The sequence below is a fragment of the Rhodnius prolixus genome, unplaced genomic scaffold (genome assembly GCF_049639745.1).
Source record: "Rhodnius prolixus isolate KJV_2025 unplaced genomic scaffold, Rpr scaffold_2, whole genome shotgun sequence".
NCBI lineage: Eukaryota > Metazoa > Arthropoda > Insecta > Hemiptera > Reduviidae > Rhodnius > Rhodnius prolixus.
Window position 1 is genome coordinate 9,275,860 of NW_027411592.1, and position 16,537 is coordinate 9,292,396.

Here is a 16,537-nt window from a genome sequence, read left to right on the forward strand (position 1 = left end):
TTGGGTTGTTTTGATTTTGAAAGGAAGGCTCTCCATAGGTGCTGTATTTAAATCTATGGAATAAATTAGGAAATAAGTATTTTCAATTATACGAGTAAATGGCAAAATTTCTAAAACTTATTTTGTAGTTTTAAATAACCTTTAAAGATTCTAAATCATCGCATGAATTAATTCTGTTCACATCATATTTAATTTACATCGTCATTTAAGAGTTCGTTCAGTATTCTCATTTAGACAAGTTAAACATTTCTGCAGAATAATTTTTAAAAATAGATTGATTTTAAAATTAGTTTCTGGCTGCTTAATAAATTCGCCAGCGAAGGACTGTCGCAGATGGAAGCTGTTATTATTTTGTCTCTATTTGTAAAGAAATTCCATCTCATTGCTAATTTATCTACGTAGGATATAATACTCTTTCATTCTATATGCTATTTTACCTATGTATGTAGGGTTTAATATTCTTTCCATGAGGTGCTCCTTTTAGCACAGAAAATCCATGAAATTAAGATTATGGACACACAAAAAAAGACAATAAGATGAAGTAAATAGCAAATCAAACATTCATTTAATTAATTTTTATTCTATTGTCGCAACAAAAAATAAAACAAAAATAACAAAAACGAATAAATAATTAAAAACTAAACACTTATGGGAAAATATTTCAAGTAAAAAAATGAGGTCATATGCCTTTTGCAAAATTTCAATTATTTCATGTAGATTTCACTTTAAATTAAAAATAAAAAATTATATAATTATAATTATATATATATGAGGAAAAATAAAGTGTGCCACTTCAGATAATTAGTTTGGAGGTACACCTCTTCAGTTATTGCGCTTTATCATTTTTGCTTATGTCTTTAAAAAACATTTTTTCACAAAATTAGGAGAGTAATTGAAAAAATAATAATTTAATCTTTATGTTAATTGGTGGGGTCTATCTAAATTATATTACCCATTGACCTTCAATTTTCAAGTTGAGTGAATACTTCAAAATAAGATACACTGAGTGGGATAAAGAAAAAACAATTTAAACTCTCACTTTAAATATGCTAATATTATACTCTTCTCCAAGATAGACGTAAAATTGACTAATTTATAAGTGGTGTTCAAGCATGTTTTACACTTATGAAAGAACTTCTGAGAGAAGCGTACTTATGAGAAAAACAATTATTTGTGATCTGTGAATAAATGGTCTAAGATTAACAAATCGCTAGGAGTTAGTATCTAGTGTCTCTTTTAGGAAAGTTAATCCTGTGCAACTACCCTGGAAAGAATATTCTTAGAAAATGGTGTCAAAAAAAGTTGTATTTATGATAGAAGTCAGTTAGAACGTTTATTGAGGAAATCAGGAAACACTAAAAATGCCTTCATCGAAGGCGGACTATTTTCTTTAATCTCGGCATTTTAAAAACACATTGAACCCTCAACATTAATTATGGAGTTGCGAAAGGACAACAAATTTCTCTAAAGATAGTCCTAAAGATTTATAACTTTCCTCTAAATTCGTTTTTCCTCAATCCAGAGATATAGTTCCGCTACTTCGACAAATTATTTATTCAAGGTTTACAATGAGAACATTCTTATAGCTTTAACAGTTGAATTCATTCTCGATTTAATTGTTCACACCGAACAAGTTAAACGTGATTTGACCTCTACCTCGTAGTTAAACGGTTAAATTGTTTGAAAAATAGTGTATAAGTATTTTTATTTGTTAAAATGAGTTTAAAATCCGAAGAGTATGCTCTATCGGAGAAAAAAAAAAGGAAGAAATCACTAATGCATTTGTGGATTTTGATTTTCATGCAGCCGAAGTATGTACCATACTTATGTGAATGTGTACACGCATGAAAAATATCGAATAAGACCGAAGATTTTTTAATGTGCTGTGTTCGCTTAGAGGCAGGTGCTGTAAGTTCGTTACAACAATTTTGCGAGATTCAAGCGTCAGCACGCGGACGTGTGGTTGTTGCTAATAGAGATTGCTAGTATTGCTGAAATTCTCTCCAGCATCGAAAAGTAATAATTGTTCTTTATAAGGATGAATCCCGACCTTGTGTACAGTTTCTATACAGTCACAAAAGGATTTTGGAAAGATGAGGAGAGATCTGCCTCCTGCAGCATGTTCCCTAGAGTCTCAGTATATGTACTCAGTATTTAAATGAGTTGCTGCAAATAAATAGGGCTTTTAATTTTCAGAAAGAGGACAGAATTTTGAATCAGGATTGAAATTCTAAGTGAGGTAAGGAACTTACAAAAAAAATCTTGTTAAAAAGAAGTTTTATAAAGTGCTCTTAGCAAGAACTTTGTTATTGTGAATATTGTACATACAATATGAATTTCATTTGATTAACCTAATAAGTAAATATAGTTCTGTAATTACCATCTATTACAGTTGCTAAATAAATAAACAAATTAAAAAAAATATTAAAACTGTCCGGTAGGACAGTTGTATAAGGGTTGATATATATTTAGGATTGAAATTGGGATGATTCGGTCAAACCTAGACCGAATCCTTGTTATTTCAAGTCTAAATGTAACCAGCTTTAGTTCCTGAAAAGTGCGGTAGATGTCAGCTCAGTTCACAAAATGCTAGTTCGGAAAATACAGGTTTAAATGAATTCACTTTAATTTAACTTTATCAATGTATTTTCATTTATTATAATACTTTCCAAATAATTAATAGAATTTTATTGTATTTTTATCTTTGTAATATTCATAATAAAACGGGTGATTCGAACTGCCTAAAAAAACACTAGTTTGTCGAGTTCTGATTTTTAAATATGGCTTACAAAAGTACTATTATTTTTAATAGGTACTGATTTAAATGTTTTTTTTTTTAATTATTATTTCACATCGTTTTTGTTGTGATTAAAATTCTTTTTCTTTTCTTTTTTTCTAGATGCCGAAAATGAATAAACGAGTCCTTCTGCATTGCAAAAACTGCACATTTTTCCGCAATAATTTGCCTTGTCCTGGTAAGTACAAATGAATTTGTTTTTCTTAAACTTTATTGCATGCTTTCTTTTATTTTATTTTAATCTTACAAATTAGTTAGAATATTTTATGAAATAAATCAATTTGTTCGTTACGGGTGTTGAGAGTTTTAACATTTTGCTTACATATTTAATTCGTAATAACTTCACACAGGTAATATAGTCTCTTAAGAGTGGGAGCTTGTCTCACTTAAGAAGTATTTTCCTAGGAAAATTATTCAAATAAAATTTATAGATATACTACAAATAAAACAAAAAAATGAGGCGTTGTGAGAAAAGCCAAAAAATCTTAGTAATTTCAGTCACTAATGGTTCTTCCAAAGTAATTTTGCACCAAAGCTGATTATCAGTTCCCATGGTGGCTCCAATTTGAATTATCAAATTTAAAGTTACTGTGATTTTCATTTTGTTACATCCACATACATCGAATTTTTTTTCTCTCCATTAGTAATATTTACAACTACAACTAACAAGTAAATTTGATCTTACTACTTCAGTTCAATTGTTTATAACATTGTAGTGCAATCATCCAATAGTGAAACTCTTTCACGGTGGATTTCACCACATCAATAAGACTTTAGTCTTAATTACTTTAATTTTAAAACGCGGACAGAATTTCGATTTAATTGTTTAAAATAAAGTATTGGTTTAGGATAATGAATGAATTATCAGACAAAAAATAGTCAATTAGTTTTGAAAGAAAGCCAAACAATTTTGTAAACATTACTGTATTATCTACCATCTTTCAATTATTGTTTAATTACTTATGATTGATTCATTTAAAAGAACTACAATTTATTATTTCTTGCACTATCAAAACTGATTAATAATAGTTCACTTAAACCGATATGTTAATTCTTTTGCGATGATTTTTATTTTCACATGTACTTGAATGTTTCGAAAACATTATAAGTATAAGTAACAAAGACACCTTTTACATTCGTAATTTTCTATGCTATTTTGCCCCAATTTTTTGATTACTATATTTTGAGGATGTGTGTTTTTTCATTATATTTTTATAGTTACAGTGCAGTATTCTATTTCTGTAATGTGGATGTCTTTTCTTATAGTTGGGAGGTCTAGATTGTTTTTTGTATTTTAAGATTTACATCATATATTCCATTTACTACTAAATATGAAATTATTTTTAATGAAACTATTACTTTTTCAAATAAAGCAGAAGTCTTTAGTTAATTGGTTCAATATTGTTTGATCTCAGCAGTTCCCTTTTTAATTTTTTTGTTTTTTCTTTCGATTGATTGGTACTTTTGCCTAATTGATTATTAATTTATTCTAATTCTGATTTTTTTAATTGACTACAATTTTCTTTAAATGTAAGCTTATTTTTATTGACGCTTGAGAATTTTAACTGACTTTAGATCGACTTTTTGATAGATAAACTACTATCTATTGCATTTCTGCAGAGCTGGTTTTGTATAATTAGAATTAGTTATCGGCTTTGTTAGACCCGCAAGAACGTTAAGACCTATTTTAGTAGTAAAACGTCCATCTCTGTAGGATTAATTTGGAAAAATCCAAATATTTTCTCGTAATCATCCAGCAAATAGTTTTACCTTGATTAATATCACAATATTAATATTTTCACTTTCAGAGATAGGAGCTACACATAATGTAAATTGTAAGAGAACACTTTATTGCTTCTAAACTGGAAGAAACTAATCGTATAGGTGATTGGCTGAAAATAGGCGAAAATCTGAAATCCATAAATTATCATCAAAATTGAGTCTAAGAATAGATAATGGATGACATGTCATCTAATCATGATTGCTTATTCGCCCATCACTTAGGACCGATGTATTAATTATTGTTGTGTTCATTAATTTTGCAATTTTGTCTTTAAGAAGTTAGCTTCTTTTTTTTAAATTTTGTTAGGTCTGTAAAAACGTTAGTTACAATTTACAATAGGCTTCCATTCGGTTTCAATTGTATTTTAGCGAAAAAGTTTTTTTTTTTTTCTTAAGCAGTTGCGAGTATGTTGGGTCTGCAACGCTCCTACATCTCAGCGAACAAGAGAATCTTCCATTGTATTGCTTCAGCACTTTTTTTTTTTCATCCACAGATATCTAGGATAACCCCGGATGCAAAATAATGCCATTTAAAATGTATATAATGTTACACAGATAGACGCTTTACTTTTTATAATAAAAATACCATAAAGTATTATACAATTAAACATAGCCATAAAAAGTGGCGCAACTCCATGAGTGTGTTGTTAACTTTAAAATAAGATAGCTCCAATCTTTTATTAGAAATATTTATTTATATTATCCTAATGAAATTATACTTAAAAAAAGGCGCCTTCTCTTGGTTTTCATTCATGTTTTAGCGCTATAGTGAAATCGGACATCAGTGGACAGTTGGATTAAAAGTACTATTATCTGTTACTAACAGGGTACTAGTTGCAACCGAAGAGAAATGATTGATGCCTAGCATTCTGTCGCACCCATGGCCATAAGTAGGATTATTTACTATCTGTATCAGTAAGGAATACCCTCATAATAGTGGGTACATGACCTTCAAGATTTATATGGTTGTTTTGCGTTAGAAGGCGATCATAATTGTGAGCAACAGCTTACCAGTGCATTGCTGAACCGAAATACCTGATTGAATTACTGTATCTTTGCTAGGACATCTTAGCTATTATTCACATTCCGCTTATGGAGGATCATCTCCTGAATTAGGCATATGGAGTCACTTTAAACTATTACACTAGATTCCCTTTCTACGCCTTTCTGCTTATGCCCTTACTCGGCCAGTTCGGATTAGGCTTTGCTTTTCAAAAGCTCCAGTTTATTCCCTTTCTACGCCTGAGGGACATTCGCGAGATAGCCTTAGCTTTTAAGAATATCTTTAGTTTCAACTTGGAAACTAAACTTTCACATAGTCTAAAGTAATCGTACTATAATCTATTAGTTTTTAGCTGCAGCTTCATTTATTATTTTTATATTAGAGATTTTTTCCTGCACAAGGTTTTACTGTTTAAGGCAGTTAATGTTCTGTTACGTCATGTATTTTCAGCGCAGATGTTTTCAGTTTTTTTTTGTAGTAATAGTAAGTTGCTTACACTAGAGTGAGTGAGAAGTTGGAGGTAGTCGCGAGGGGAACCTTCAATAATAGTGACAAAAACTATTAGAGTGGGGCCCACCTGCCGCCCCACCATACTGGCGGCCATCTTGAATACCAGCTAGATTAGGTCCTAGGACAACTGTTCCCATCTAGTAGGGTCAGTCTATTCTCCTCACTTGAGGAGATAAATGTCTATTGTTAATGCGAGCTGTCGGCTCTAGGGTAATATTACCTTCACATAGATAGGGAGAACGGAAACCCTAATGGCGCCCCTATTTATTTATTAAATAATATATTCAAACTATTTGCAAAACTCGTACGAGAGCTTGCCAGTTTTCTAGTTAGTAGTAGAATCCTTTGTGTTGGCTAGATTTAGGTAAGGTTATGGAGGGAAATCATGTCTACCAGTTTCACATGGATTGTAACCTCACAGATTGGAGCAGTATTTATCAAGGACACATTGTTTGGGCATTTTTTTTATACGAACTAGTTGTAGTTTCTCATTCAAACTGTACACCTTGCCTCCATGCGCTTTTCAATATAATGTATTATTTTATTTTACTTAAAATCTTTTATTGAACAGGTTATTTTTTTTTTTTATTAGAGAATATTCAGCTATTTGTAAACTTGTTCAGCTAGTTCTATTTTTGAAAAAACTCTAATTTAACAAAAAATAGACTGAATACTCGCATGACTTTTATAAACTACTTCTCTCAAGGTTTGGTTCGAAATGCTTACTGAAGATTGTTGGCTTCCTCTTTGATTCACCGTTACTAAGGTCTTTTGTGGATGTCCTTCTATCCATTATCTGGATCCATTGACTGGATGCTTTTAAAGGAATCGTTTCATACTTTTGGTAATACGGCTGAAAATACCATTCATTTTAGTTAAAGACGTTGGAGGCCCTATGCTTCAAAACATTTTGACTATCCTTTATATTATACATAATTCAAGGTATAAATAACAGTAAAATATAATTTAGTTTATCGAAATTAACCAAATGTACCGGAAGGTAGAAAGAAAATAATGTTACTGTATAAATTGTACTTTGTTAGAAAACTTTTAGTTTGCCAAATATTTGATCAGATCCAGCCTACCTTTTGTTGCATATTTGTTCGAATGAGAATTTTAATAAATTTCATCCTAGAAGATGAACACGCAGTTGAGAAAGTTGTGGCTAATAATGTTACAATAGTTCATTTAGTAAACAATCGTCATTGTTCTCTGTAATTATTTGATAAAGTTCGAGAAGACTTAATCTAAAGTTAAACTTTCCCTATGGCTCTGAACACATGAAATGGGTTTAAGGTAGATCTATGTTAAACGATTGACACCACCTTCGCCAAAGTTGAACCATTTCACAAAAAGCCTCATAGCCACTAGAATTAGATGGAGAACAATTCTTTAGAAATGCCAGTATTCAGAGTTATCAAACTGTCATATATTTAGAACCCTTACAAATGAAATTAATTTTTTGTACACTTATTTATCTCATATCTCAAATAGATTTTAATTTTTAGAATTTGGTCAACATTTTTTTGAAATGGTAGAGGGAAAAAAAACGTGCTAATTCTATAATTTCAAATTGGAATTCTTCTATGCAGGATTGATACCTTATCGACCAGTTTTAGTACATATAGTAGGGTGGGTCAAAAAAATCGGCTATTTTTTTTTTTACAAGTGCAACGGAAAAATGGGTTCCTAGACACCTTAAAAAAATTCTCACCAAATATGAGCTCTTAATTTTGAAAGGAAGATCCTCCGCATCGCAGTTTTTTATTTTTTTTTTAGTCCAATAGAAAAAAATTCATACCTTTCCATTAATTGACTGTACAAAAAAATGTTTCGAATAAATTTTGTAGGAAATTTAATGCTCTACAAAAAAGGTATCTTATATTTTTTTCGTAAACCTCGCCATTTGAAAGATATAAAGGATTTAATTTTGATTATTTTATGACAAATTTCATTTTTGTTTATGAATTTTATAACTCGACAATAAATGACTTTTACGAAATGCGAAATACTAATATTTGTTGGAAATTAACTGCTCTATAAAATCGGTGTCTTATGTTTTGGCGATAAAGTTAACCGTTCAAAAGATATTCATCATCAAACTTTCATGTGTACGGATTTTAAAAGTTTTTGATTAGATATTCGAAAAATTTCAATTTAATTTATAAATTTCATTTCTTGTCATTAATATAAGTATTATTTGAGTTTTATTTTATCACTATTTGATGATACCGTACCAGTAAACATAAAGAAGAATATTGTCGAAGCTGTTAAGACTCGCGAAGGTACAGATTCTAAAGCAAGAAGATTTATAATTGATAAAAAAAATTTGGATTCAATTCTGCAAAAAAACATAAGTGACTTTGTTTCTAAGAAGTCAATGAAACTGTTTGAGCTCTTTGATCTGCCATATGATTTTCTTGATAAAAATATTGATTTATGGTCTACTGATGACAGTTATAATGAAAATAAAGAATTTTTCGCACAATTAAAAGTTGTTAATGATGTGGCAGAGCGAGGTGTCGCATTAGTAAGTGAATACAACCAATGCTTAACAAAAAACGAAGAGCAATTTCAATTTTTATTGCAAGTTGTCAAAGAGCATCGGAAAAATTACCCAACTTGCAACAAAAACTTGTTTGAAAATTGAAATAAAATACTTATTTATAACTAGTTGGACATTGTTTTTCTCTGATACTGAAACATATCATAATATAATATATGTATAATGAAAACTTTGCTTTTTTTGTTAATAAATATTTAACTGAGCGATAAATAATGTCCAATTTATTTTTTAAATCGAGACAAATATACATAAACATAAATAAAAACTTAAAAAATATTTTGACGTTTCTCAATCGATAACAACTAAAATTCGTGTAAATTTTCTTAAAAATCATAAATTAAATTGAAATTTTTCGAATATCTAATCAAAAACTTTTAAAATCCGTACACATGAAAGTTTGATGATGAATATCTTTTGAACGGTTAATTTTATCGCCAAAACATAAGAAACCATTTTTATAGAGCAGTTAATTTCCAACAAAAATTGGTATTTTGCATTTCGTAAAAGTCATTTATTGTCGAGTTATAAAATTCATAAACAAAAATGAAATTTGTCATAAAATAATCAAAATTAAATCCTTTATATCTTTCAAATGGCGAGGTTTACGAAAAAAATATAAGATACCTTTTTTGTAGAGCATTAAATTTCCTACAAAATTCATTCGAAACATTTTTTTGTACAGTCAATTAATAGAGAGGTATGAATTTTTTTCTATTGGACTAAAAAAAAAATGAAAAACTGCGATGCGGAGGATCTTCCTTTCAAAATTAAGAGCTCATATTTGGTGGGAATTTTTTTAAGGTGTCTAGGAACCCATTTTTCCGTTGCACTTGTAAAAAAAAAAATAGCCGATTTTTTTGACCCACCCTAATATATAGGCTACATTTTCAATCGATTTCTAGACCATCAACTAATCTGAATGATCTTTACTTGTTGCGCCTATCTGTGGGCAAATTTTTCTTCTAATATTTGGGGAGGCCTCCATTACGGATTGCTATTTCAGTTTCACTTTTTGCATCCAATGGATCCTGTGGATCTCTGATTAGAATTTTACTGTGGTGTCGCCCTTTTACTTTGAAGCCCTAAGCAGTGCTTGACAGTAACCGAACTTGAAAAGAATTTTCCTAAGTAAAAGTTGGACCTCTTAAAAGTTTGGCTTTAAGAAACGCACTCACCAGAAGAATCATTCGGGAAAAATCGTGTTACAATCAAAATTTCCGCTACACCTTCAACTCGTTAATGTTCGTTAGTGTGAGAGCAAACGTAAACCATCTCTAGGAGTGACATTTATGGAAATATTTCCAACAAATGTTTGTACATCTACAGAGACTTATTGTGTGAAGTTTAAGAAATATCCTCAGAGCCTTAAAAAAAAAAGCCTCGGGAAATAACTAGTTCCGGTTCGTTGATTCAGTCCAAAAGGGATCGTTTTCTTCGATTTTTCATTTTTTTTTTACCCATGTTGACCACATCCAAAACGTTCAAAAAATTTGTAAAACTAATTTTTATTTACAAACTCAGTGTGTACTACCGGTGTGAGATCAAAATCTCTTCGAGAGAGGTTGCACCTCTCAGGACTTCCTCTTTACCCCAATTTATATACACGATTAAATTTTCTTGTCGCTTACAATTAGAACAGGACAATAATTAACTTCAGGTACTATAATAACATGATATTGTTGAAGATTGTGTGATGTCCATGGCTCACCTCAGAACTCCAGAAAATCAGTATTCAGTGATAACGCCAAACTGGTCCAAATGATTGACCAATCTGGTCAATTTAATACACATTAAGCCATAAAACACAATGAAACCATTTTGAATTGTATTTTTTTCAAGCGCGTCTTCTGGTTATTGAAGTTAACCCAGATGTTCGTGCAATACGTAGTGTTTACAGAGGAGCACAATGTGTCCAGTAGTGCTTACAGAACAGTTTTCAAGAAAAGCTAGCCCTAGAAAAGAGTAGTGACAGCTGTTCCGGCGGCACAGTCAAGAAGATATCCATCCACCTGTTTAATACTGACTCAGCGGTAATTAAATGAATTAGACCATTGTTACGTGGTTGATGAACATCTGTCATTTCCGTACATTTTTATTAAATATTTCATTGCTGTGTTAGATGTTTTGCAGAAAATACTAAATTATTACAAGCTCACCATTGTTCTTGGCGATTTCTGTTGGGGAAAAAAAACTATGTTTTCACTTTCTTGTGGCGATCGTGCCAAATTGTTGATAAAAAATAATTGTTTCGCCGGAAATGACTTCTTTTTTTAAAAAAATTAAGGCGTATGTGAGTGTTTTCCGGGCAATGAATCTAGAAGGCTGCTAGAAATTGAAAATCTAAAGACAAGCAGCTGGATCTAGACCTGGGATCTCAAGTCCACTAATAATAATCTCTTTCTTACAGGTTTGTTGGTAAAAACCTATCGGACATCCCTCACGCCACTTCCGCTTAAAATAAACTTACCAAGAAAAGCATCAGAGTGAACAGTGTGCTAAACATTAACAAGAAATCAATTGTGGGATTCACATTTCCGGTCAAACGATTAAAATTCAAAAAAAAAAAAATGTTTGAATTTAGGCGACTTATTTCCTCTGTGTTGGTAGTATTGTTCAATTCAATGAAATTCTTTTTCCACTCCCAAAAGTGTCCTTTTTACAAATTTCCTTGGGAAAATTATAAAATTTTAGACACTTAGTAAACCAAGTGTAATGAAAGTTGCAGCCATCTTAAAGAAATAACGAAAATACTGTAAAATCGGGACTGTAAGAGGCCTTTTTTTTAGAAGCCTTTTTCCGAAGGCTTTTTACCTGAATGAATGTAATTAATTTAAATCTTGACAGCCTTTGTCGAGAAAACCCCTAGAAACTCGTAAATTGATTCACTTCCGGTCGCATGCTTGGATGCGAATGCAAATGCAAAACATTTGTTGGATGCGGAAGATGTGGCAGCTATACCAAATCTCAAATTTGAATTTTTGTGCTTATTTCCGTTTCTGAATGATATTGACGACAAACGCCATATTCCACAGGAACACAAACACTCTTTTACATAGCCTAAAATAAATTTTAGGATGAATTGATCTGTTTACTTTGGTCAGGATCTGAACTAAGACTGGGACACCTTCTGGAAGACAATGTGGAGATCTGTTCTGAGCATAGCGATGTTCTACAGAAAGCCAGCATAGTGGCTAATGGGTTGGTCTTTTCTGTAGGAATCTTTTATATCGAAAGCTCCGGGGATCGAACTGGGTAGGTGTCCCTTAAAATAGTCGCCAGGTCTTCAATACTGAGTGATTCCGAAAGGGATGAAATCTCCACCAGAGGTGGATATACAGAAATCCAATTCCAAAAAAAAACATCCTCTGCTACCTCTTTGTGATCCCACTAGGATCCAAAAAAAATTGAAGGGATGTCTCTAAACGCACAGGGAGAGTATCTAGCTCCAACTCGTCTTTACTAATTAAATTTTTCAAATGAGATGTCATTGTTTTGTGATTTGTTCTTAAATTTTACGAACTAGAACTACGTAAATAATATCTAGGATAACAAATTTTTGTCATTGCAAAGTTTTGTCTGGTTGTCTATGTTTGTCTTTAAAGGAAGTTTATTTTACCTGGTACAATCATGTAGAACTAGGAGTTCCAAATATTGACTCCACACATTTCTACTATTTTTAACGTAACAAGTACGTCAAGGAGGGGAGGATAATACACATCCTAAAGTAGAAAGGAAATCATTAGTAACACTGTTTCCTGTTTGTTCTATACCGCTCACTAGATTCTATTTTGTCCCTAGAAACGCTCTATTATGGTTCATCCAAAATCAGGTGTTCCTGGAGAGCGTATGATAATTAATTCATCCTGTAAGGGTGAAACTTTTTTCAGATATCCTGATTTCTAAAGTTATTCACTGCCCATTCTGTATTATCACTTCTAGATCTTGTACCTGAAGTCTGCACTTGGAATGATGGACAGGAACTTTAAATTTTCTTGAAACTTAGCGTTCTTACTAAAAAGATACTTTGACTTCAACATTATATTTGTTCTAAGGTAATAAAAGAATACTGTTGATGGCTACTGTCACGGCTCTCCAATCCTCCCTAAAGCCAACAATTACACAAACCTGATGACATGGTCTTTTACACGTCATCTTGGAGAATGGACACCATCACCAACAGACATACTCTTACAATGGACAGACTAACCAAATTCTGCAGCAAATGGAAAATTAAAATTAACCACGACAAGACTAACGCTATACTCTTCACCAAACGCAGACCCACTTTTAACCGTCAAATCAGACACAATAACACACTCAATTCCGTGGTCTACCCACGCTAAGTACTTAGGGCTAACTTTAAACAACAAACTTACTTTCACTTCGCACGTTCAGGGCAAAGTAAACGCTGGCAAACTGGCTATACGATTATTATTTCCTCTTCTCTCACGTGACTCCAAAATGACTGTGACCTAACAAACTACTCCTTTACAAAGTAGACATCAGGCCGACGTTGCTCCGCTTAGAGCCTGACTTGTAATAGCAACATCAAGAAACTTCAGATAACTCAAAACAAATTTCTCAGACTCGCAACAGACTCTCCACGATGCACTAGAATTGACTCACCCCACGCGTCCATTATTTCCGTACACTCCTTCATCCAAAATCGTCTGCTCAAACTCCTTTCCATCCTAGACTGCCGTCCCAATCCACTGTGCCGCGGTCATAGCCTCCTACAGATCCTTCCACAACATACAGTAGCCTTCTGTGTAAGCATATCCTACTCTAACTCTCTACTCTAGCTGCAGGTTTTTCCTCTCCTTTTTTTCCCTGCATTCCAATCCTCCTCACCTAACTTTTCTCTTACTTCACTTAGTTAAGAAGGTTGAAATGTATTGTACATTTATACTTCTATATTTATTTTATGTATTTATTTATTACAATAAATATTTATTCTATTATTTACTTTCACAAACCAAAATGGGTAGATAGTTAGGCTTTTACATATGTTATTTGCTAGTCCAAATGATAACACTAGGCAATAGCCTAGATAACTTGAGAAAAAAATCTTTCCTCGAACTCTTATTTTCTGTTAGATTTTTTTTGTATTATCGCTCTGAGAAAAAGTTCGAAACCAGTGGTAGTCCTAATGGTACTTTATGGCTCCCCGCAAGGAGGAAGAGGCTCTAGCCTCTTCTTCCAGGGATTTTGCTCCCAATCACCAACTGAACCTCCCAAACTTTACAGAGGTGTTCTTTTTTTTTTTGTTTTCTTGTACTGAACGAATTCGCTCCTCGTAAGATTATTTTAGATTTGTTTTTTGGGTGGTATGTAACTAATAATCGCGACGATTCAAATTTGATATTTCACTTCGTGGAAAGCAGGAAGGGGGATCCAGAATATTTACTGTCGCATCTCCTGCAAAAAAAAATCTGGTCCAGTTACATTACAGACACTATTTTCGATACTACTAGGATGAAAACATATGGTTTATTAGCAAACATGAGAACACATGCTAGTTTAGAGTTTTTCGGTAGATATTTAATAATTTTTATCATTATTTGCGTAGAATTTTTTTTTTTTTTTCAATTTAATTAGTGTTAAAAAAGTGTAGAAAAATAAAAAAAATAAAGTGATGGTAGTGCCGTGCAGCGAGTGTAAAGTGATCGGATAATAGAAGAGTTAGACCGGGGAGCGCTCTAGTAACGAACGTTGGAAAAAACTAGGAAAAATAAAAAGAAAAAAAAAGGGAAAAAAAGAACCTCATCCTGGAAAAGCTTGCATGTACCCACTCACACACGCTCACCGGGTGGTGGGGTATCGTATTTTCTTTTTTTTCTTTCTTCTAACACTCCAGTATCATCCCAGTAGCCGACCAGAAACAGATATCACTCTAAATTCTATCTAATCTTCTTCAAACAAAGAACATATATTATTAGAAAGAGAGGGAGAGGGGAAAGAGAAAACTGGAAAAGTGGTGACCGGCAGTTTTATTTATTTATTTATAATTTTTCTTCTTTTTTTTTTTTTTTTATCGGAAAACAGCTTCACCCCAAAATATATTATTTTTTTTCTGGGTTAAACGGAAGAATATTATGAGCAAACTGTATGTGGGAAATCTGCCGACTGAGGTGACGGAAAATGAATTAAAACAATTATTCCTAGAAAATTGTATCGCTTGTTCTGGCGTTCTATTGAAGAGGGGTGGATATGCTTTTGTCGACTGCCCTGAACAATCTTTGGCAGATAGAGCTATTGATAAATTAAACGGTAAGCTAGTAAACAATTTATCAGCTATACATAATTCTTTATTTATATACTTATTTTAATTGGGATAATAAGAGCCATAGAAGTTTGAAAGAAAAAATATGCTAAAATTAGTAAAACTTATTTTGTCTCATTCTTTGTAAAAAGGTGCTTAAAACACAATGACAATAATTGAACATACTTTAATTAGGGATCTTGACTGAAGCTTTTTCTCAATAAACAATTTTTGAATTAACTCCTTTTCAAAAGTTAACCTTTTTTTTCTCTTCTACTTCTTTTTAAACGACTCGTAGATTACGACCAAAAAAACAATACACTAGAAAACAGAAAATAGATTTTTATTTTAAAAATTACTGTTGACTACTAATTTCCAAAAATGGTAATTCTTTTTTAATTAAAAATACAAGAAAGAAAGAAAAAAAAAAGTAATAAAAAAAAAACGAGCTTTGTATGTGAGATAAGGTTACAGTTGACAAGGTTAGGTTGCCTCTACAGTTTTTTTTTATTTTTTATACATATCTCTTTGCCCATGCAGCACCAGCTGGTTATCGTATTATTCGCCTTTGTAAGTGCAATTAGTTATTGTTCTCTGTGTGAATTTAGATTAATAATAATCTCAATTTTATTAATGTTTAAAATATTTATGCATTACATATTTTTTATTTGCTTACTTTAATATTAAACAATAAATAAGTGATAGAAATATGATTACTTGACAAATCGATAACCAATTCATCTAGCTAAATTTTGTAAAAAAATTTTTAGGAACTTTATTTTTGAACTCTTCGATTTTTGAACTCTATTTTTGTACATTCTCCCCCACAGTTGGGGTTGTGACAAATCGAGAATAGATTGCAGTTCGCCCCCTCCGCGCAAAATTTTATCAAAGAAAAAAAAATGTTTCAATCGATACATCGCATTGTTTCAAGTAGCTGTATTATTTTTGCCATATGTTTACTATCTTTTATTCTATTTCTATTTCTTTCTACTTTTTTTGCATTTTATTAAAATTGGTATTAAAAAATTAAAAAATATTCGTTGAAGTGAAAGGGGTGGATTATATATTTTCAGATCTTTATTCTCCATCGACATATTTTTGGTAAAGGTTTAATCATCTACAATGATTTTGTTTTTCTGTTAACTGGCGCACTAATTGTATAGATTAAGATCTATTACTTACATTAGAACAAATTTTCAAGAAAAGCACTTCTGGGCAAGGGAGATGGTTAGGTTCCCTTCTGAAATGTCAGTTTTATACTTTGTCTGGTCTTTGTCATATCTAAGTACCAAATTTGGTACTGAATTTCCAAAATAGCAGTAAATTGGCTGATTAAGTACCATTTAATGAATAGATTTTCCAGTATTTTGAGATTTTATCCGAAAAAGACTACTGTATTTTTTAAGTTTGGCTTTCTGTTAGAACAGCGTTTCCCAGCCTTTTTAGGCTCGCGCACCAATTGGGTAGTACATCACGCTAAATTTTACCACTTCGTAAAAATGATTGTATTTCGTGAAATTTGTTATTCCGAGTCTGTTATTTTATTATTATTATCTTTATTTGTATAGAGATACAATGTATCTGTATACATTATGTACCTGTTACAAAGGAGTT

The 16,537-nt window shown here is 31.7% G+C and overlaps 1 protein-coding gene and 1 long non-coding RNA gene across 5 annotated transcripts in view; one reads left to right on the forward strand and one right to left on the reverse strand.

The window, feature by feature from the left end:
• Imp (IGF-II mRNA-binding protein) overlaps nt 1-16,537 on the forward strand; it is a 129,883-nt gene that overhangs the window by 1,089 nt on the left and 112,257 nt on the right. For 2 of the 4 annotated variants that reach the window (XM_074120709.1, XM_074120710.1), the window contains exon 2: nt 2,900-2,975. In XM_074120709.1, coding sequence (XP_073976810.1) covers nt 2,900-2,975 — 76 coding nt within the window. Of the gene's footprint in view, nt 1-2,899; nt 2,976-14,196; nt 14,929-16,537 lie in introns of those variants that run through there. The other 2 variants (XM_074120706.1, XM_074120708.1) reach the window with 2 other exon arrangements.
• On the reverse strand, nt 13,554-15,485 carry LOC141450367 (uncharacterized). Its single transcript, XR_012456074.1, has 2 exons — nt 15,107-15,485; nt 13,554-14,076 (listed from the first exon to the last, which is right to left on the reverse strand). It is a non-coding gene; the product is annotated as an uncharacterized lncRNA (long non-coding RNA).